Source organism: Oryctolagus cuniculus, chromosome 10 (genome assembly GCF_051225735.1).
Source record: "Oryctolagus cuniculus isolate XC-2025 breed Fujian yellow rabbit chromosome 10, ASM5122573v1, whole genome shotgun sequence".
In the NCBI taxonomy this organism is placed as follows: Eukaryota; Metazoa; Chordata; class Mammalia; order Lagomorpha; family Leporidae; genus Oryctolagus; species Oryctolagus cuniculus.
The window spans coordinates 11,400,036-11,424,527 of record NC_142876.1 but is presented as its reverse complement, the minus strand read 5'-3'; the positions used below and the strand labels follow the sequence as shown (position 1 = coordinate 11,424,527).

The 24,492-nt window shown below is 36.6% G+C and overlaps 1 protein-coding gene across 4 annotated transcripts in view; it reads right to left on the bottom strand.

The window, feature by feature from the left end:
- The window catches only part of DSEL (dermatan sulfate epimerase like), a 60,202-nt gene that overhangs the window by 34,608 nt on the left and 1,102 nt on the right, over window positions 1–24,492 (bottom strand). The window contains exons 2-3 of one of the 4 annotated variants that reach the window (XM_008261447.5): window positions 24,030–24,472; window positions 344–23,302 (exon numbers count right to left, since the gene is read on the bottom strand). In XM_008261447.5, coding sequence (XP_008259669.1) covers window positions 19,927–23,277 — 3,351 coding nt within the window. In that variant the 5' untranslated portion in view covers window positions 23,278–23,302; window positions 24,030–24,472 and the 3' untranslated portion in view covers window positions 344–19,926. Of the gene's footprint in view, window positions 1–343; window positions 24,473–24,492 lie in introns of those variants that run through there. The other 3 variants (XM_017344226.4, XM_089304993.1, XM_089304994.1) reach the window with 3 other exon arrangements.

The following is a 24,492-nucleotide window of genomic DNA, read 5'->3' as shown; positions in this document are numbered from 1 at the left end:
CCATGCAGGTGCAGGGGCCCAAGAACTTGGACCACCTTCTACTGCTTTCCCAGGCCATAACAGAGAGCTGGATTGGAGGAGGGGCAGGTGGGACTAGAACCGGCATCCATATGGGATGCCAATGCCACAAGTGGAGGATTAGCCTACTGTGCCATGGCACCAGCCCCTGAATATCCATTTCTATATTGATACATATCCATATGACTCTATATAGATATGTGTATCTTTTTACATGTCTTTTCTTATAGGTTACAATCCTATTGATGGAAATTCTGGGCCAAAGGCAAACTCGGGTCTGGGGTGGAGGAAGAGTAACTTCAACATCTGGCAAATAGACAACTAGTTTTTTAAAATTTTTTTTAAAGATTTATTTATTCAAAAGTCAGAGTTACACACAGAGAGGAGAGGCAGAGAGAGTGCGAGAGAGAAAGGTCTTTCATCGACTTGTTCACTCCCCAGTTGGCCAAAATGGCCTGAGCTGTGCTGATCTGAAGCCAGGAGCCAGGATCTTCTTCCAGGTATCCCATGCATGTGCAGGGGCCCTAGGACTTGGGCCATCCTCCACTGCTTTCCCAGGCCACAGCAGAGCTGGATTGGAAGTGGAGCAGCCAGGACTCGAAGCGTCACCCACATGGGATGCTGGCACTGTAGGCGGAGGCTTTATCTGCTCCACCACAGTGCTGGCCAAATAGCTTTTAATGAAGGACATACACACTTAGATTTACCAAAGCAGTAACTAACGTTTGACCTTTTTCTATATCCACCAAAATGTTTTCAGTTTGTAAACGAAGATGAAATAACACATCTTAATTTGAATTTACATAATTAACATTGACAGTGTTTATATTTATTCATCAGTTGTATATATTAATTTTCCGAATTACTCTCTATCCAGTCAGAAACTCTATTCTTCTCAGCTCTATCCATAGTAGAGGAAAAACCAAAGAACTGCTTTTTAAATAACTTTAGCTTTAAGTTGAGTTTATGCCTGTTGGCTTGAAAGAAAGAATCTTTTGTGGTTGAGAAAAATGAGTCCCTCACCAATGCCTTGGAATACCAAGCTGATCACAGTAATGACCTGTGATCTCTTCACTGAAGGGGCCCAGGGTATTTTTGAGAGTGAACTGAACCTGTCACCAATCCCTCTTTTTCAAAATCTGAAAGTAGAGAAGCCTGGAAAGTTGGTTTAACCTGACCTCAAAACAATTATGTGGGGAGAAAAGCACAAGAAACCCCTGAAAGAAAACAACCTTGAGATGGGATTTTAGGTTGTCAAATCCAGTACGACAGAAGTGCCAAGTGTTTAGAGTGAGGTTGAAGGTAGAAAGAATCGGCTAATTCATGCATAACATCTACTAAATGTAGGCAGTTATTCAATACATAACAATGGCACAGTGAGTTATGATGTTGAGAAAACAAACAAAAAAGGTGACTTAAAATGAACTGGCCTTTATGGATAGGTAACCAATGTGAACTGCACGTAAGTTGTATAAACATGAGATTCTGGACCCCTCAAACAAGTGTCACTTGTGTAGTTGAGCAGGCTTAGTTCTCTATAATGACACTTTATACCAGTGAGAAGCAGTGAAAGTTCCGATCACATGAAATCATAGCTCTTTCTTCATTTTATGTTCAGAAGCATCCTGAAAACTTTGATTAGATTCCAAGGAATTTTAGACTTTTTGTTTTTTCTCATATTCCTTTTTTCTTCTATTTATTTAGGAATAAAAGGAGAGACTTTAATGGAAAATAATTTGGAATTTACATTACCAATTGTAAAGCACAAGAAAAGTAACAGTATTTTTATTTGAATTGGCAGAAAGATTATTTTGTACATGTGTGATCAGTTTGATTTCTTTTTAAAATATTTATTCATTTATTTTCATTTTATTTAAAATGTAAAGAGACAGAGACAGACAGAAAAATCTATCCAACAGTTCACTCTCCAAACACCTGCAATGGCTGTGGCTGAGCCAGGTTAAAGTCAGGAGCCAGAAGCTCAATCCCAGCTTGTCTGGGTGGCAGGAACCCAAGTACTTGAGCTATCATCTCCTGCCTCCCTGGGAATGCTTTACCTCTAGCTGGAATTGGAAGTGGAGCCAGGACTGGAACCCAGAAACACCAATATGGAATGTGGGTGTTCGAACCACTGATATTTGCCCCAAGGATAAACATTTTAAAAACACAAATACCAGGGATAACTCAAGATCCAGGAACTATGAATCTGTGTAAGTTAGGTGTTTTCCTCTGGTTTTATCTCAAGTAACTCTAGAAATGTTTCTTTTATGCTGAAATTACACTTCCTAAAACTAGAAGATAATAGATGGAAGGCTCTTTTCAGATGAGGACATCAGCTGGTGGTTCTGTCCTCCTCCCAGATTCCTGGTAAGTAGGGACAGTGCACTGAGCTCTTGCAGTTTCTTAGCCAATGAGGCCATCTAAGAAATGACAGGAGCTAAACAGCTTATTTATCTGATCAGTACTTCTATGTCAAAAAATTTTGATGCCACTGCAGATAGGCCTGATGTTCTCTTATTGAAGGTAAATAATTTCACAGAACTAAGGCAGTCTATCTTCATGATATATCAAGACAAAAATAAGACTATTCCATTATCATATCCGGATATAGGAAAAATAAAAATTTTCTAAACCATTTCTCCTGGTCAATATAACTAACAATTGCTTCTTTACTAATTATAGCTCTAGCTTTTCCATTCTTCTTTCATTCTAGACAAGATTTATTTAGATCCCATGACAACATTACTCTAAAGCAAAGACATATTTTTTAAATCCTTCTTCTTGCATGAGCAATAAATCCAGCATGTACCTAATGGGTTTGGGATGAACAAAAAATAGTGAATTACAGAAGCAAAAACTGAAAGCTAAAAACAAATCATCTTTTAAAAGACAACCATTAAAAGGCAAACTCTACTAGAATAATAAAATAAGACATATGTATGCTCATAACAGAGATGGAAAATTATGTGTGTGTGTATGTGCATGTGTGTGGGTATGTATTTAGGCAACAGAATGCACTTTGAGCAAAAGAAAAGGAAACATTCTTAAAACTACAATTTACCAAAGCAGACTAAAAAATAAATGAATTAGCTAAATAAAATAAGCCTATGAAAAAAATCTTCCCACAAAGAAAACATAATGCTCAGATGGTTTTACAGATGAGTTCTGCCAAATATTGTAGTATTAGGTTATTTCAATCTTATGCAGACTCTTATAGAGAACATAAAAATATAACATGCCCAAATTATTTTGTCATAATTATAATAATGACTTCAGAATTTGGCATGTACAATATGAAAAAAAGATGTTACAGGCTATCCATAGTTATAAATGTTGATGTACACATTTTCTTAATTAACAAAAACAATCCAGCAACATATACAAATATTACTTAAATGAACCATGCCCAAAGCTACTTTTATCATAGCAAACTAAGTTGAATGTGATCTCATAAGAAAAAGTAATCATATAATGGTGCATCCTGAACAGATAAAGACAAAATATACAAGTATCTCAAGGAGTAAAGCAAAAATATTCAATAAATATCATCATGCATTCATGATAAAAGTCACTTAACAAATTAGGATTAGAAGAGAATACTCATCCTGATAAGGTAAACCTATGAAATACACAAAGCATCCATTTTAATCAATGGTAAAATGTTAGAATAATTTCATTCCTATCAGGAATATACAAGAACATCCACTGTAACTATATCCACATAGTGTTTCACAGGAGAACCTAACAAATGCAGAAGATTATAAAGTAGTTATAAAATTAGAAAGAAGGAAATATATTCCTCATTACACAATACAAAACTGTATGTATAAATATCTCAGAAGAATTTCCAGGTAAATTATTTAATTAGTAATAGGATTTAATAAGGCTTTTGAAACAATATAAATGCACAAAAGTCAGTGCATTTTCTATATACCAATAAAAAACACACAGTTAAAACAAATATCATCCACTGTAATAACAATATATAGTGTTCTGACTCAATTCTATCACAGGATTAAAAAGTATTAAACAGGTGGACTATAAAATGACACACAATATTCCCATTGCTTTGTATTCTTGCTTCACCTGGTTATAGGTGCGACCTATACTTGCTTTGAACCAAAGAACACAAGAAATGTGAAGGTGAGTCACTTTCATGATTATACTACATTGTTAGGTTTCTCTATTGACTCTCTCTTCCTGGCTTTTATGAAGCAGACATAAGAAGAGGCCCACGTGGTAAGACAATTGAGGTTGATCTCCAGCCAACATCCAGGAAGAAACTGAGGCTTTGGACCCAATGACCCATAAAGAATTGAATCTTGCCAACGAGCATGTGAGCTTAGAAGCAGATGTTTCCCCAGTTGAATCTCAGATGAGAATTCAGCCCTAGCCCACAAATTGATCACAACCTTGTCAAAGATATTAAACACAGAACTCAATTAAACCATGGCCGACTCCTGATCCACAGAAACCATGAGAAAATAAACATATGTTGCTTTAAGCCACAAAGTTTGTTGTGGAACAACAACTAATAAAAAATAAAATAGTTAGAAAATATGAGAATCATTTTAGGGCCAAATCTTGGGAAAGCTTACTAGTTAAGACACCAAAAAACATAAATAATAAAGGAAAATAAAATATAAAGGAAAAATTTTATTACATTCAAATTAAAGACACCTGCATATCTAAAGACACTATAAATGTCATACTACCAATATTAAATAAACCAGAAAGTCATCTATAACACATATAAAAGACAGGCTCAGCATACCTAATACATGGTAAACTTCAAAGAACCAGTAAGAAAATAATAGAACTCAATAAATAAAAGGATGAAAGACATAACAATAAATTTCATTTCATAATACAAACACAAATGGTAAAAATAAGGATCACTGTGGGGGAAGGGGGATTCTTGTATATACATATTTGTGCTTATGGACTATATAAGAATGCAAAGGAAAATCAAAATGAGATATCCCTGTTTTCCACCAATCAGGAAATTTTAAAAAGTAGGAAACACTTCTATATTAGCTGTTAACCTGTACAATATGGAAAACAGTTTTGGCATCATCTAGAATAGTTGAGAATGCACAAATCATGTTAACTCAGAACTTTTCAGCCTTAGATATATGTGCTATGAAGGAAGGTCAGCTGGGTCTGGATGGGAAGGTTGTGGGTACAAACAAGAAAACAGCAAAATTCTTGCATCCATCACTAAAGAAACTATTTAATAACTTTTTTAGAATATTAGTTGAATTTGCAGGAACTAGAAATATCCCTAATCATTTACAAGCTAAAAAATAAATAAGGTATTGTGTGTTCATATAAAGGCATATTCATATAATGAAACACTACCATAGTAAAAATGTGATCTTCACAAACATCATGTACATTAGACAATAAAAATTGAATAAGGAAAAGCAAGTTGCATAAAAATATATATTAGTGTTACTATCTGACATGAAGTTTGAAGATATGTAAATTCATACACACACACACACACACACACACACACATATATGAGTGGGAGAGAGGAAGGGGAAGAGAGAGAGAAAAAGGGAGAAGGAGGAGAGAGAGTGAGTTATCAAGAAAAGCAAACAAATGGCCAATATAAAAAGCAGGATAGACGTTACTTCTGGGATGGTTGGTGGCAGCAGAGTATTTGATAATAGAAGGTCAGATACAGGACGGCCTTATAACTGGCATTCATTGTGTACTTCTTACAGTGGATGGGGGGCACACACATGTTCATTTTATTTCTATCTTTTATCATATATGTTCTGTCTCTCATTATAGAAAACGTGAGTCTGACTTTAACTCAATGGCCAAAGCAATTTACCTCAGAGGAGGGCTTCCAAGTTCCCATCCAGGATAAACATATTTTTCCTATTGTCATCATATCAGTGTAGCATATTTTCATATCCCAAAACCTACAGTTTAATATGGAGGAGCCAGAGAACTAACATACGCACATATCAACACTAGAATGGTTTCCAATTCTTTAGAGTTAACCAACACAAAGGTGTGAACACTAACACCCAAAAAAATCAGAGAAAAGGTATTCCTCCCTACTGAGGATAGGAGGGAATGAGTTCCACTATCATATCATTATGATACTTGGGCCATTGCAGAAGTACACACTCTAATACACTCCTAACTGATAAGTTGACAGTCTGAAAGAGATTCTTAATAGAGGCTATGGAATTTGGGGCCCAACTGGAAGACAAAACACACTCAAACTTCAAATGCAATCAGAGCCGGCACTACGGCTCAGTAGGCTAATCCTCTGCCTTGTGGCGCCAGCACACCAGGTTCTAGTCCCGGTCGGGGCACTGGATTCTGTCCCGGTTGCCCCTCTTCCAGGCCAGCTCTCTGCTGTGGCCCAGGAGTGCAGTGGAGGATGGACCAAGTGCTTGGGCCCTGCACCCCATGGGAGACCAGGAGAAGCACCTGGCTCCTGCCTTCAGATCAGCGCGGTGCGCCGGCCGCAGCGCACCAGCCGCGGCGGCCATTGGAGGGTGAACTAACGGCAAAAGACCTTTCTGTCTGTCACTCTCTCTCACTGTCCACTCTGCCTGTCCAAAAAAAAAAAAAAAAAAATGCAATCAAAAGATAAAGTAATATAGAATTTGATCCCAACCCAAAAGATATATGTGAATGGCATGTAAATTAAAAGAAAATGTAATTCTCAATTAGATAATTTTTGTTATAAGTGGTATTAAGGTGAATAATACTATATACATACACATGCATATGCACTTTGAAAACATTACCTCCATTTCTATTTATACCATAATTGCCTGTGGACTAAGTGTGATGTTCATTTACAGTATTAGACAATATTAACTTTATGCATACCTAGTGGAAAAATTAAAATAGAACAAATATAAGAATTTACAAGGTAGATCATACATATGTACATACCAAATAAAGATTTAAAAAATTGTTATGCCTAATATTATTAAAATTGTGATATGGAATAAAAGTAGTATCATCACACTTGAATTCAGAAAGCTCTATATCTCAGTAAGTTTAAGAAATGAACATGAGATACTCTGGAAAAACTCAAAACATGGCATTATCAGAACAGAATTGTCTCTCCAGATCAATGCAGATGTTTAAACCTCAAAGTCTCATGTTAATGGTTAATAAATTAACACTGATGGTTTATGATGATTTAGTTTTGTTATTTGAAGGTAGGTCTTTGGGGAAGTGATTGGATTGTCTTCAGTTGCTAGAATGTAATCCCGTGATCAAATTATGATGGAAACAAGAGACCGCAGAGAGAGGCTGGGTTATATAAGCTCTGTTCAGCTCAATCATTCTCTCTGCTTCTTGGCTTGCCATACGATCATCCTTCTGTCATCCTCATCTCATTGGACAGCTGAATCAATAGATCCTCCTGATTTTGGACTGTGAACTTCCAAACTGTAAAATGAAAAATAAGCCTGCTTTCTTCTTAAGTAGCTTCTCTCAGGTATTTTAGTTAAAGTAATGAAAAGATTACTAATATACACACATCTAGAAATGATAAAAAATTGACATTGTACTGAAAGTTTAACTAAAATTTGTTGAAATGTGAACATAAGAAGCAGTACTTCTCAATTAATATATTAATCATGTAATGGTGACTTTACATATTTATGCCACTCAAAAACATTACATACTAAAATAGATTTATAATTGGCCTGTATCTTAAAAATATGTGTTGAAATTATCAGAAATAATCTTAACTATTTTCTGAGAAAATAGTACATTGCATTATGGGACTGCCTTCTCTTTGGAAACCTACAGTAGCAGAACCAAAGTAAACATATGTCTGCTGCTCTTTCTTTTCCTATAATCAATGGGACTAGAGGATTGAAGGTGGCTATAAAGAGAAAATAAGGACAGCTATATTAACTTTCATACTTAATTTTAAAGAAAATCATTCGATTTACTCTTATTTAAAATTAAGATTTAAAATTAAGAAATTTGCTTAAGACCTCAGAGCTAGTCGATACTGACCCAGGGATTTATATTCATTTTTAACCTCAAAGCTCACATAATACAGAAATGTTCCTCTTCAAATTAAAGCAAGGAAATGGTGAAAAGGCAAATGTCAAGCCTATGAGAAAGTTACTAAGCATGCTCTGTTCTAGTCAGCATTGAAACAGTCAAGTGCTCAGCTAATGTTTTAAAATGAACAATAAAGTCCATTTGTTTTATCTGTGTGGGGTTTTCATTTACTGTATTCCTTATATTCATTAATCTTAAAAGGTATCTCATAAAAACAATGTCATTGCTTCACTGAACTATGTATTTTTATACAAAAAAATCCCCTTTCAAAACTGTGTGAAATATTGCATTAAGACATCAAATAAAAATGTCTCAATGAAGATAAAATAGCTATATTTTGAAGTTCCACATAATTTAAATATACAAAATTAATCTTCTATAACAAGGTGGAGGAATAAATAAGTTAGCATATAATTTAAACAATAAATAAACAGCAATAAAATTAGGCAGTAATCTTTCAGCACAGTATAACACAGGTTTGGAGCACTATTTGCACTATGGAATAATTAGGAAAAAATTGTTTGTAAAAGAGTGCCAGATTTTAATTCAGGGGTAAGAGTTCATATTGTTCATTTGGAACATGAGGAAACTGACAGTAATGGAAGCGAACTGACCCCCAAAAGAAGAACGAAAAGCATCAAGGATGCCATATGTGCACGAATGTTTCTCTCCTTACTCCATTAAGATCAATACATATGGGAGAACATTGCATAGCTAAGGCATTTAAAAACCTCAGACATGCAGTCGAAATTCCACATTAGTGCTAATATACTTGCAAGCAAAATGACATTCATCTCAAGACAGCAATATAAACATAGTTTAAAGAAATAATTAGGGGTCAGAGTTGCAGTACAGTGTGTTAAGCTGCCACCTACAACTCCAGCATCCCATATCGGTGCAGGTTCATGTCCCAGCTGCTTGACTTTGGATCCAGCTCCCTGGTAATGACTTGGGGAAAGCAGCAAAAGATGGCCCAAGTACTAGGGTCCCTGTCACCCACGTGGGAGACCTGGAAGAAATTCCTGGCTTTGGACTGGTCCAGCCCTGGCCATTGCAGCCATCTAGGGAGTAAACCAACAGATGGAAGATCTCTCTCCATCTCTCTCTCTTCCTGTCTCTCCATTTTTCTGTGTTATTCTTTCAAATAAATAAACAAATCTTCAAAAATAATTAAAAAGAAAAAATTGCAATGTGCTATGAAACAGAATCTGTGTATTATAATTTAGCTTTCTTTTTTAAATCAAGCTTATGTACAGTAACATTTCAAAGAACTTTCAAATAGTTGATACCATAATTAACAAAACTGTTATAGGAATAATTCTTCTTGAGCAGCTTACTTTGTATTCAGATTTAGGTTCAGAGTGCCCTCTCTCCCTTCCTTCTTCACTTGCTTCCAATACCCCTTTCTCCATTCACTTCTTTTCCTCATTCCTACCTCCTCCTTCCTTCCGGAACTATTTGCAAGGTAGGAAAAGGAACAAAGGATTAGTTTTTTTCTTTTCCCCCATTGAACAAATTATATGTGATTACACTTGATTGTCACAGAATTGACAGTAGTATTCAGTTCTACTTGCTGTTGGCTCCTTTACGCTAGAAGCTATGAAAAGTAGAAAAAGAACACGTTTCTTTAAAGTTTCACTAGACTAAAAAAAAAAAGTTACACTAGACCATCAACTCCATGGAAGTAGGGTCATGTATCTGATCACTAGTGAATTCTCAAGACCTAGTGTTGTGTCTGGTACTATATATCTGGAGATACTTAGGAGGAAGAAGAGGAAAATAAAAGAATACTGCAGCCTGGATCAAATACACCGAATTATCAATCTTACTATCAATACTAATAATGTTACAAACACCAGTCAAGACCACACAAAGAGGGCCGGCACTGTGGCGCAGCGGGTTAAAGCCCTGGCCTGAAGCATCGGCATCCCATATGGGTGTCAGGTTCTAGCCATGGCTGCTCCTCTTCTGATCCAGATTTCTGCTATGGTCTGGGAAAGCAGTGCACAATGGACCAAGTCCTTGGGCCCCTGCACCCATGTGGGAGACACGGAAGAAACTCCTGGCTTCAGATTGGAGCAGCTCCGGCCATGCGGCCATCTGGGGAGTGAACCAGCGGATGGAAGATCTCTCTCTCTCTGTCTCTACCTCTCTCTGTAATTTGGATGGAACACCTCTCTCTTTCTGTCTCTACCTCTCTCTGTAATTCTTTCAAATTAATAAAATAAGTCTTCAAGAAAAAAAGATTATGTAAAGACATTCTTTACTTCTTAAGGCATCTCTTGATATTCAATTATAGGCCAGATTTCTTTGCTATGAAATATTGAGATAATTGAGTGAATCGGAATGGTGAGATGCTCAGTGGTTTATCTCTATTTCACTTACAGATAACACTGAATTTCTTCTGGGAGAGCTACTCATTGATGGAATATACTATGACAACCATGGAGTCAAAACCTAATTAAGAAAAAAAAAAAAGAGATGATATCCATACAGACTTTCTGATGATAACTCCTCCTAACTTGATTAACTACACTTTCCTCATAATTGCATGCTTCAAAAATAAACAAACAGATGCTAAAAAGCACATAAACTATGTCTACTGCAGATCAGATAGCATTTTTTGGTGTTTCTCCTTGGTTGTAATCACTCACTATCTCAAATGTCCCTTCTCTCCTCTTTCTGATAGATTCCTAATAGTTTTAAAGTCTCTAGAAACTGTCATTTCCTCCTATGACAGGTTCATATTCAGTCAATTTCTGTACTCTTCCTTCATGCTAATGAATGCCTTGACAGTAGACACCCAGAACAGTATGGTGAATAAGTGAATCAATGAATAAATCATAAATTTACTCAAAATTCCCTCAAAATTTTTGAAGTTAGAAAAATTGTGCCTAAATATTGATCACACCCTAGACAAGAATCTTCACATAATTTGAAAATTTATAAGTAAAATCATTTATATGTAATTGTAAAGATTATAATGAGGAAACCTTGACTCAGTAAATAATTCATGACAGATCCTTATTCTTTCTACCCCATCCCCCAAACAAGTCCACTGTGCTAACCCTACACAAAATGTAGCTAGTATTTATCAAGTTACCTCGGAGGAGGTTATTTCTTTTAGCAGTATTATTCCCAAATGAAGATGCTATTGGGGCAGATTTAGAGCACAAATACTTAGTGGTTAGTGCAGGCACATCCTTGCCATGTAGAAAGTTTCAGTCAAGATGCAGTATTAAGTAATGCAAAGCTTAAGTAACATTAAGTATTGTAAAGCTTAATGTTGGCAAGACTTGCTCATCACTGGGGCTGGTATGGGTTCAAGTTTTAGTGGCTCATATCATGAGATGAGTAAGGATTCAACTTACTCTGTAATTTACCACTTACTGCTTCCTTAACTCCATACAAAATCCTAACACCATTACCCAAAGACCTAAAGGGTATGTCAAATGATCATAATCATAACTTAGTTGCTTTTAGCATTCTATTTTTATGTTACTAGAGGACTTTTGCTATTTAAATAGATCCAATGAACTGTTTTTGGTCTTTAGTCTCTGATTTATTTGCTGCTAAATTAGATAATGTGCAAACAAAAAGACAAAAGCAAAAAAAAAACATGATTTATTAAATTTGGGTTGAACTTATATTTAGAAACAGAATCAATTAAATAAGTTACATTATAATATGTTATAACATAAAATATAAATAGGATACTTTGACTACATATAACATAAACCCATATAAGTTACAGTTCAAGCATGTACAATATTGTTGGAACCTGTCATCCGTAAATTTTTCTCCTGTGTAAATTCCAAAATCATCTGGGTCTTACAATCATTCCAAGATGGCAGAATAGGGAGGAAGCTTACTGCTGTAGTCTAGGGGAACATAGTTTAAAAAAAAAAAAAAAAAAAAAGGAGTGTTAAAAGGAAAGTTTATAGCAATTGGTGCCTAAATCAAGAAATTGGAAAGTTACCAAATAAATGAGCTATCATTGTATCTCAAGGACCAAGAAAAGCAATAACAAACCAAAACCAAAATTAGTAATAGAAAAAGAAATAATTCAAATTAGAGAAGAAATAAACAAGGGCCAGTGCTCTGGCAGAGTGGGTAAAGCCTCCATTTGTGGTGCCAGCATCCCATAAGGGCACCAGCTTAAGTCCTGGCTGTTCCACTTCCAATCCAGCACTCTGAAATAGTCTGGGAAAGCAGTGGAAGATGGGCCAACTGCTTGGGCCCCTGCACCCACATAGGAGACCCAGAGAAAGCTCCTGGAGCCTGGCTTCAGATAGGCCCAGCTTTGGATTTTGCAGCTGCTTGGGGAATGAACCAGTGGATGGAAGACCTTTCTCTCTCTCTCTCTGCTTCTACCTGATTATAGTTCTGCCTTTCATATAAATAAATAAATCTTTAAAAAAAAACAAATACACAAAGAGCAAATAAAAAATAATACAAAAGATCAGCAAAACAAAGAGCTGGTTTTTTTGAAAAAATAAAGAAAATTTACACACCATGGGCCCAACTAACCAAAAAATGAGGGAAAGACCCAAATAAATAAAATCAGAAAGGAAAATAAAAATATAACATATACCACAAAAATAAAAATAATAATCAGAAATTACTACAAAGAGCTGTATGCCAACAAACTGGGAAATCTAGAAGAAATGGATAGATTCCTGGACACATACAACCTACCTAAATTGAGCCATGAAGACATAGGAAACCTAAACAGACCAATAACCAAGAAGGAAATTGAATCAATAAGACCCTCCAACAAAGAAAAGTCCAGGACCAGATGGCTTCATTGCTGAATTCTGCCAGACATTAAAGAAAAAATAACTCCAATTCTTCTCGAGCTATTCAAAACCATCAAAAAGGAGGAAATCCTCTCAAACTCTTTCTATAAAGCCTGTATCACCTTAATTCCCAAACCTGAAAAATAAACAGAGAAAGAGAACTATATCCCAATTTCTCTAATGAACATAGTCACAAAAATCCTCAACAAAATAGCCAACTGAATTCAACAACACATGATCAAGGTAACTCGTCTGGTCCAAATTGGATTTTCCCTGGTAGGCAGGAATGGTTCAACATTCACAAATCAATCAATGTGATACATCACATTAACAAACTGAAGAACAAAACCATGTGATCTCAATCTCTCATCTCTCATCTCAATAGATTATCTCTCATCTCAATAGATGCAGAGAAAACATTTGATAAAATACAAAATCCTTTCATGATGAAAACTTTAAGCAAATTGGGTATAGAAGGAACATTCCTCAACAGAATCAAAGCAATTCATGGCAAACCCATAGCCATCATCCTACTGAATGGGGAAAAGGTGAAAACATTCCTCTAAGATCCAGAAATAGACAAGGATGCCAACTCATGTCATTGCTATTCAATATAGTCTTAGAAGTTTTAGCCAGAGATATTAGGCAAGAAAAAGAAATCAGAGGGATACAATTTGGAAAGAAGGAAGGCAAATTATCCCTAACACATGACTCCATATATAGTGGAATCAAAAGACTCCACTAAAAGACAACTGGAACTCATAAAAGACTTTGGTAAAGTGGCAGGATAAAAAATCAACACACAAAAATTAATAGTTTTTGTATACACAGACAATACCACAGCTGAGGCAGAAATTCTAAGATCAATCCCATTCACAATAACTACAAAAAATTAAATACCTTGGAATAAATGTAACAAAGAACAACAAAGATCTCTATGATGAGAATTACAAAATATTAAAGAAAGAAATAGAAGATATGAAAAATTGGAAAAATCTTCCATGTTCATGGGTTGGAAAAAAAAATATCATCAAAATGTCCATGCTACCAAAAGCAATTTACAGATTCAATGAGATACCAATCAAAATACCAGTTATTCTTCTCAGATATAGAAAAAGTGGTGCTGAAATTCATATGGAAACACAGGAGACTCCGAATAGCTAAAGCAATTTCCATAACAAAAATAAACGTGGGGGGCTGACATTGCGGTGCAGTGGGTTAAAGCCCTGGCTTGCAGTGCTAGCATCCCACATAGGCACCAGTTCGAGTCCTGGCTGGTCTACTTCTGATCCAGCTCTCTGCTATGGCCTGGGAAAGCAGTAAAAGATGGCCCAAGTGCTTGGGCCCCTGTATCCATGTGGGAAACCTGGAGTAAACTCCTGGCTTCTGCTTCAGATCAACACAGCTCTGGCCATTGCAGCAATCTGGGAAGTGAACCAGCAGATGGAAGACTCTCTCTCTCTCTCTCTCTCTCTTGGGCTCTACCTCTCTCTGTAACTCAGTCTTTCAAATAAATAAATCTTTAAAAAATAAAAAACAAAGCTGGAGGCATCACAATACCATATTTCAAGACATACTATAGTGCAGTTAGAATCAAAACATCCTGGTACAAAAACTGATGGACAGACCAATGGAATACAATAGAAACTCCAGGAATCAATCCGAGCATCTACAACCAACTTATATTTGACAAAAGAGGTAAAATCAATCCCTGGAGTGAGGACAGTCTCTTCAACAAATGGTGCTGGGAAAACTGGATGAAACAAGACCACCTATGCTTTACACAAAAATCCACTCAAAATGGATCAAAGACCTAAATCTACCATCTGATACCATCAAATTATTAGAAAACATTGGGGAAACCCTGCAAGACATTAACACAGGCAAAGAGTTCTTGGAAAAGACCCCAGAGGCACAGGTAACCAAAGCCCAAATTGACAAATGGGATTACATCAAATTGAGAAGCTTCTGCACTGCCAAAGAAACTCAACAAAATCAAGAGACAACTGACAGAATGGAAGACATTTGCAAACTATGCAATTGATAAAGGATTAATAATCAGAATATATAAAGAGCTTAAGAAGCCCAACAACAATGAAACCAACAATCCAGTTAAGAAATGGGCAAAGGACTTAAATAGACATTTTTCAAAAGAGGAAATCCAAATGGCCAACAGACACATGAAGGATCACGTCATCAGGGAAATCAAATCAAAAGCACAATGAGGTTTCTCCTCACCCCTGTTAGAATGACTTTCAAAACAAACAACAAATCCTGAGGATGTGGGGAAAAAGGTACCCTAATCCATTGTTGGTGGAAATGTAAACTGGTACAATCACTGTGGAAGACAGTAGGGAGATACCTCAGAAATCTGAATATAGACATACCATATGATCCAGCCATCACCCTTTCGGATAATTTATCCTAGGGAAATGAAATCAGCATATGAAAGAGTTATCTGTACCCCCATGTTTATTGCAGCTCAGTTCACAATAGCTAAGATATGGAATCAACCCAAGTGTCTGTCAACTGAAGACTGGATATGAAATAATGGGATATATACACTATGGAATACTATGGTAGTGGAAAAAAAATGAAATCCTGTCATTTCCAACAAAATTAATGCAAATGGAAAACATTATACTTAGTCAAATAACCCAGTCCCAAAAGGATGAATGCCATATGCGATCCCTCACCCCCAACCTGTGGTAACTAATAGAGTACCTAAAATGTAACCTATAGAAGTGATAGAGACTTTGAAATGCAATGACTTTGAACAGCCCTTGCCTCTACTGTTGAGGAAGGGTTATATATATATATATATATATATATATATATACACATATACACACACACATATACATACATACACTGTTTGTTGACCTCTTTAGTATACGGTTAATCTTATGTGTATAAAGTTAATCGAAAATAGATCTTAGTAGAAAATAAGAATGGGAATAGGAAAGGGAGAAGGAAGGGTGGGAGGGCAGGTAAGATGGGAAGAAACACTACATTCCTAAATTTGTATTTCCAAAATGCATGAAGTTTGTATATCCAAGCAGTAGACCTGAATGTGTGCCTGGCTCCTGTCTTGATTCTGGCCTAGTCCTGTTGAGAGTCATTTGGGGAATGAACTATCAGATAGGAGATATCTATATCTTTTTCTGTCACATGGTTTTCAAATAATCTTATTAAAAGAGTAAGTAGGGGTGGATATTTTGCTTGTGTTTAAGATGCCTATATCCCATATCAGAGTGCTCATGTTTGATATGGGCCTCCCATACTAATATGGCATGTCCACATCCCATTTCACAGTCCAGCCCCTGGTTTGAGGGACTGTGCTCTCCTACTTTCTGATCCAGCTTCCTGCTAGTGCAGTCCCTGGGAAGCAGCACTGATGGCTCAATTAACTGATGTGAGGGAGATCTTGACTGCATTTCCAGCTCCTGACTCTGGCCCTAACCCAGCCCCGGTGGTTGAGGGCATTTAGAGAGTGAACTGGCATATGGGGAATGCTTTCTCTCTTTCCTTCTCAATTAAAAATAAATAAACTTAAAAATAAATAGAGAACAGAAAAGGTAAACCTTTTCACAACTGGCGATTCTTAAGACATGCTTAGTATGTTTCTATGTGGAAGATGGATTCTTCTCCAAGTATATTTACAGACAAACAACACATTGTCATGGTATTGCTTGGAATTTGACATAATAAGTATCATCCATTCTTGCCAGAAATTTATTAATTCTTATTTTCCTAAAGAGAAAATGAAATGTCTAAAATTGTGGGGCAGAGATCTAATATGTACATATGTGTAAAATGCTTGCTAAAATTTTAATTCTTCAAATTACATTTTAACACATTCATGTGGCTTCCTTCTCTGGAATAAGTTCTCCTATTTTGTACCTCTCTGTATGTTGCATTCCAATGACATCAACTTTGAATATGGCCTTTCAATTTCAGCCCGAGTAAATTTGTATTGCTTGCAACATTTGAAACCCAGGTTATTTTTCATACATTTATTTGCTGTGTTTGTCAGCAAAACCAACACACCTATTTACAATCTCAAGATTTCAATGCTATTATTTTTAATAAGCTTTCATCTGATTGGGCCAGGTCCAACACACCTATTAACAATCTCAAGATTTCAATGCTATTATTTTTTAATAAGCTTTCATCTGATTGGGCCAGGTTAAGTAAGACTTAGTGGGTTAAGCTGCCAACTGTGACCCCAGCACTCATATGGGTGTCAGTTCAAGTCCCAGCTGCTTCATTTCAGAACCAGCTGCCTGCTAATGGCCTGGGAAAGCAGTGAAAGATGACCCAAGTATTTGGATTCCTACCACCCATGCTGGAGAACAGGAAAAAGCTCCCGGATCCTGACTTCAGCCCCCTTCAGACTCAGTCATTCCAGCCATTTGGGGAGTGAACCAGCGGATGGAAGATCTCCATCTGGTCTGTTTTCCTCTCTCTCTTTAAATCTTCCTTTCAAATAAATAAGTAAATCTTTTAAAAAATTTTTTTAAATTTTCTATCCCAATTAGAATTAAGTTTGGAGATGTTAATGGAGAAATTTCTTTTACAAAGAAGACATTTTACATGTTTCTTTTAGACATGTCAGATGGTGATGATCCCTCATTTTCAATATAGTAGGAATAAAAATAATTGTAGAGGCTGTTCAGATTTTTATTAGATCACCCTGAGAGTGCAGGACCTGGGGATATGATGGAAGAACCTTAGGTATTCAGATTTTAAGGTAAAGGTAGGACATGTCAGACATGATAACATACAAGCATGTGCAATGGATATATCTTCCACTCACCTACATATAAAACCCTCCTCCCAAGAGAATATGCAAATAGTAGTTTTCAGTGATCTTTCTTTTTAAGAATTAACCAAGTAGTAGGGTTCTTGTCTTAATAAATATTCTCTTGGAGTAGGAACGGGTAACCACCAAGACAGGTAACTTCAACTCAGCATTGCTATATGGGATGAAGGTTAGGACACAATTTGACATTTTTCTTAAACAAGTACATTTCTTTCACTGTCAGTACATTCCTATATCTGTTCTCAGAATCACCTTCATTTTCCACACCTCTTTTCCTATTCCTTGATACACTCCACCTGGCTCTATTTTGCCCATAGGTGCTTGTCTGTACAATGTTAAAAAGCAGTGGTAGTTTCTGCTTCAATTGTCAGCTGCATTTTTAATTCTTACCTTCATCATATCTAATACTACTGTCAGAACTTTTTTATTTCATCTGATTCAAGATCAGACATGTTGTGAATTTAAAGAAAATACTAAGATTATGACAAATAATGGAAACAGTGTTATCACCCATGAAGCAATTTTCCATGCTTACTGACAACTCAAGATAGAAAGAATAATCTGAAAGTAACAGTTTAGATTTAGGTCTTCAGTGGCTCCTCAACCTACATTAATATGATTTTTATTCATTCTGACATAATGTAGCAAAAATCACAAGAGCCATGAGAAAGAAATAGATATTAAGAAGCAGGAACAGTCTCCATTCACATTATAATGGAAGAAAACTAACAGCCAACTTGGGTTTTGCTAGAATGTAACATACCCACAGCCTTATCACTCTGGAGGCACATTTTGACATAATAATAAACCACTGAGAAAGAAACACTTTTATCTAGGTCAGAATGACAGTCTCTCAAGTGTTAGAGAGCTTGAGGGGACTATAGTTTGAAACATCAGGAAGACGACTACAATCTGTACAAAAATTCTCATCAAGTCTCAACATCGCTTAATAGTTTTCATCCAATACATTGTAATTACTCCACTGGCTTATTCGGGGATAGCATTTTTATTTCATCCTACCAAAATGGAATGAACCACATTTTATGACGACTACATTTATAATAAGATGCAGATGGTAAAGGAAACAGATGCCTCTGACATCATCTCCCACTTGCCTTCAACTTTTGCAGACACTGGCAGTCTGTAAACTCATTCAAAGGGACACAAGATAAGTTAGGCAGTTTTCCAATTCTGTTTCCAGTCTTAAAAATCACTGGCAGCAGCCACACTGCTTTCTTTGAGTCACATAATGACAATTCTACAAAAATAAATTTGATTCTGAGTCTATGTCAACCTTTAATGCAAAATTAATCATCATCAGAAAAAAAAAATCTCCACAAATACTGAGCATTTAGCAATTAGTAACTACTGATAGTTTTGTTTGACAGTGACAAAAAAGAACAGGGTGGGAGTGGTGTGATGGAGAACAGCTGTAGCTTCAGAGAGGCAAAAAAGATAGTTTTCAACACAAAAGCCTGTCTAAAATAATCTACCAGTCTTTGGCACCCAGATTGTTCAAACATTTATTCCTTATGATTTCTAACAAAAAAACATTACGGAAGCTTTTCAGGTCACAGTTTCTGACCTAACAGGTAAGAAAACAAAACATACTCATTAGGTATTTCCATCTGTATTTTCCAAAAGGAATCCTACAGTTATGATAGGACCATTCACTACTATTTCAGTGATATCACTGTATACTACACAGAGTAAAAATCAATCTTTTATTTTTCTTTTTCTTTTGCTTTCTGCAAGTTAGGTATATTAGAAGACCTTTCCACAAAGATAAGAAACTTTTGAAATCCATCTTGAAAGAGATGCTTGGGTAAAGCAGCAATTCAAGGCCTTTAGCAGTGTTTTAGGTCTCAGACTACAGTTACATATGATGGTGAGTTAGGACAAAAAAGTCTTTTACAATCTTTTACATCACCCCGACCCCACGATGTGACTTTATCTACAATTCTGTAGCAGAAACATTTAAGCAGAAAACATTTCAAAAACAAAGGTAAAGAAAGTGGTGACATAAATCCTACCAGGTCATATCAGATATGGTGTCTATTTTTAAAATAATCTCTCTGTGCAAGAAAACAATCTGAAAACACACACACACACACGCATACACACACACACACAGACTACAAGAATAAACAAACTCTCCTAATTCATATCCACAAAGTGGGCTGGAAAACATTAGTGCAAATTTCTGCTGACCTGCAGCATTTAGTCCATAAACTTTGGATATCCTAGACGATCCATCAGTGTCCAGCAGATGTTTTCAATTAATTTAATTTCATCTCTCGGCAAATTCTGTTTCCAAACATTAGTATTAGTTGGTGATATTTCTCCTTCATAGGGGAGGTAAAAAAGGTTCGTGGAGGTGGCAAACAATATTTGGTTTAAACTAGCAGGAGACAAAGGAATTCCAAGAAAGGCAAAAATCCTTTCAGTGGTTTTCTGAGGAAAATGCACAATATCTTCAAACTTGACTAGCTGGTAGCTGGTAGGCAGCAAATCTGTATTTATTCTCAAGGCTGCCGCTGTGTTTGCAAGCCACAAATGAGACAATAGGGAAACTGCATTTGACTTGGATTTTGATAATTCTTTCTTCAAAGGTTCATATTCGAAAGCATAGCCTGAGTTTAAGCTACATTTGCCTTTACCTCCGTCTACTTTAAACAATTTTGCTAAGTGCTCTGGTACATTCTTCAAAGAGTAAAAACTTGGTTTACTACTGTACAACATTGAATAAATCCATGCCCGAGGGTCTCTTACCACATACAATGCCCTCATCGAAGTACCTAAAACTTCCTGAAAAAAATGAAGCTTTAAAGTCCAGCTCCCACTGTTTAAACTGAGCACAGGACGTGCACTTGGGTAATATACCAGGTGCCTCCTCAAAGCCCTAATATATTCAGCATCTCTGTCAAAGGCGCCTTTCATTCTACTTCTTTGTTCTAGCAAAGACTCTTTCCTTTTCAATTTTCTTTTCTTTTCTTTATTCGCTGTAAAATATTGTGCCAGTTTACCCTTACTGGGTTCATGGAGATGAATATTTTGCAAATGTAGTTTTGTGTCCCGGACCAAAGACTGCAACCAACCTCGCAGTAATCGAAAATGCCCACTGCGGATATCTGACACTTTCCATTCACAGGCATCTACAAATGAGTCAATTTCAAATTCAGTTTCAGGGATATCAATGTAGGCTGTAGGAACCCTGATGTAGAGAAAATCACTACTGTTGAAAAAAAGTTGTTTGAGAATTTCAGCTCCTGAACCAGGAAGTGAGGTAATGACAACATCAGGAAGATCCACGTGGTACCCTTCAGGAGATAAAGCCTTCTTGCTTGCCTCAGCCTCTGCCCTTGTCCATTTTGCACAGATTGGTTGAGTGCAAGTGCTCCACACATCAAGAAGCTCAATAAACCACAAGGCAATAACAAGTATTAATATCCATCGCATTAGCTTTCTAAAAGAAAGGTAAAACCGCCATTGAAAAGTTAAAATCACCAAACTAATACACAAAATAAATCCAACTGCTATATTGAATTTAAATCCAAAAGGGAAAATAACTCGATCATGTCTCACAGGTTTCACTATTGCTTGAGTGCCCAAACCAAATCGGGTTATTTGGCTTTCATCAGCCACATTGGCAAAACCACCAAATCCCAGGTAATTGAATCTGGTCTTCAGGTTATGGTAGTCAGTCACAATGGAAACAACATGTTCACTATTATTGACACTGAGGGAAATCTGAAGTCCAGAATTGGAGTTATCAATGAATCTGCAACCTGAAACATTGACATAAGGCCCATAAAAGATATAAGCGATTCTTGTGATTGTGGATTCCATTTGAAATGTAACATTTACAAATTGAGTCCACCGTTTCTTAAATTCAGCAGCTTGTTCTGCTTCCTGTATACTGGCTGTGGGGCTATTGCCATGATGATCGAACCAAAACATTTTGTAGTGTGCATCCCACACATCCATCATGGCACCATTGTAACTATTCCTAAATTTATATGGGATGTATTTAAAATCAATATCCAAATTATGAAAGAAGGCACTGACAGAATTTATTGGGGAATCTTCTTGCCTCTCAATGTGATCAACAACTAGCAGAGTTTGAGAATTTAGGAGAAGTAAAGCACGATAAACACTTTTCAGTCTCATTGCTGAAGAATAAGCAGACACTGCTTCCCCACTCACAAATATCATTTCTCCATGCTGAGAGGCAGTGATGATTTCCCCAGCTGCATCACCAACCTCCTCACCAGTCCACTTGAGCCACTGTGCACACTCTCCCAGTTGGCCTTCCCAGGGCTTGTTACACTGGCTTGAAGGTGATGGTGCAAATACCAATACATTGTTAAGGTGGCTCAATTTGGGGCCATAGAGAGCCTCAGAAACAAATACCTGCCCATTGGGAGCAAAAGTAAATGAGTTCTGATCTGGATGCTCATGTCCTGGGTTAAAGCTTCTCCACCCATCAATCCAGGAATAAGGCTGAAAGTGAACTATGTCATACACAGCTCGTCCCCCCAGCTTCCCAGATTTAAAAGACACAAAGGTATTGGTCTGGGTGTTTGGCAACCCAGCTCCATAGGTGACAACACCCCAATTAGGGAATGTATGCATTTTTGCAGTACCATATTCAGCAGGAGGCTGTGGGGTGAGCTGGGGATCATACCAGATGTATTCAGTATGAAGAGTACTCCATCTTTGGGCAGTGGAAGGAACCATTGGTCCATCTTTAGGTCGGTGCTTCCTAATTTGCTGAGCTAACCAATTTCCAGCTCCATTCTTTAAGATGAACTTATCCAAGAAAACAAGCTGGCTCTCTGGACCATAAAACCAATTATAATTGGAATCTGCTATACCTACAGTTCTTTGGAAACCTGGTAAAAGAGTGGCATAATAAAACCAAAAGTGCATTTTTAACCAGTTATTATCTAAGTTATTGATATTAAAATGGCGCTGAGCCAGAAAAACATACTGTGTGACTGATTTAGCTGTGTAGCTCCCATATGCCACACCTTCATCCAAAGAACCATCAACAACATGATTCAATAGAAACATCGTCTTTTCCATCACGTCCACTACAACTTGTTTCCATATATTTGCTTTAGAACCTTTTTCTACCCCCGTGACCAAGGCCCCTGTGAGTAATGCTATCATATTTGTAGCTTGATGGTTATGGAGAAGCTGCTTGCCCCACGAGCGGACCTTGGAATACTCATACATTTCCTCAGTAATAATCCATATTTTTTCCAGATATATTTGTCTTCGATGATTATCTAGTAAGTTATACAAAAAGTCAAAGGCAGTGGCAAAACCTGTTAAGGAATGCCCAATTGGAACCTCATCCCCTGGCGCATTCTCAACTAGCCAGTCTTTGTAGCCAACCATCCTGTCCATATATTCCAAGACAAATTCAAAGGCAACTTTGTCTTCTGGGCTTAACAAACAGTACAATGCTAAAGGAGGCAGATTATTACCATAAATTTCATTCCACTTGGCAGCAAAATCAGCATGCTTTGGTGGAGGTAGGTAGTATGTCGGGTTGGATAGCATAACCGTCACTGCACTTCTGATAGCTCTGAAAAGATGCAAATGGCTTGTGTGAGACTTTTGTCTCATTGATTGGATTTCTCCAGCATCAAAATATAAACTTGGATGGAGCATACTTTTCTTCAGCTTTTGGTTGGCCTTGAAATCTTGTACTTTCTGTGTCTTAAACTGATTTATATCATCTGTGAAAACTGCCCATTCAGAGTAATTGCTCACAGATTCCTCAAGAGTAGAGAAACCAAACATCACTAATGCTAAAAATAGGAAATGTCCTATAAACATTAACGCCATGATCCATCGGGGAGTTCCCTTCCTTAGGCAAACATGTCAAACACGGTGCTCAGTGTGCTTCCCATCTGGTTAGTATAAAACATACATTAAAGGCCTTGATAAAACAAAGATTGTAAATCTTATATACTGTGAAATCCAGCTGATAGTCAGCTCATTCAAAGCAAGTATAGTTGCCAAAGAGAAAAAAAAAATAAAAAACTTACACTGCCTATCTGTGTCCCTGGCACAGTCTTCCTTCCAATAAAACTTCAAGAAATGTTAAAACCTCTAATTTTCTGTAACACACAGTGGTATAGTAAAAAAAATAAAAAGTACTCTGAATTCAGAATTTACTTCCTTTATATAAATCTATTAAACACGAAAAGTCAAAACACACATTGTAAAAAAGAGAAAAAAAAAACACTCCAAAATTCAAATTAAAAGTCATCCTTAGCATAGGAAACGATCATTGGTGATAAACTCACATGTATGGTACATTTATATGTGTCTTCCCAAAGAAGACAGAAGTACTGAAGTACTGACATTCTTTGAGTGAGTGGACTCAGCTGCTTTTTCTCTCAACTTCTTATAATTCATGCTTTGTAAACGTTTTCTTCTTCCATTTTTAGGAGAAAACATCCTCAACAAGTGTTCGAAGTCCCACTTGGTTTAAAAAAAAATCAAAGTATCTGACGTCATTTCAAATCTGGCTTTTTTCAGGCTTTCTTACTCAGCAGCCTATTATGACAGAAACAGTATTTTCACATCTTCTTTGATCAGCTTCACTAGAACAAATATAAAAATGTATTATCTTCAGCCACCTAGGTACTTCTCTTCCAATCATGAAGTAACCACCAATTGGGAAAGAAAACTCCCCTTTCACCAATAGAGAAGGCTCTTTTCTGTTCCTTTTTCATGATAGTCCTTTCTGGTGCAAAAAAAGAAAAA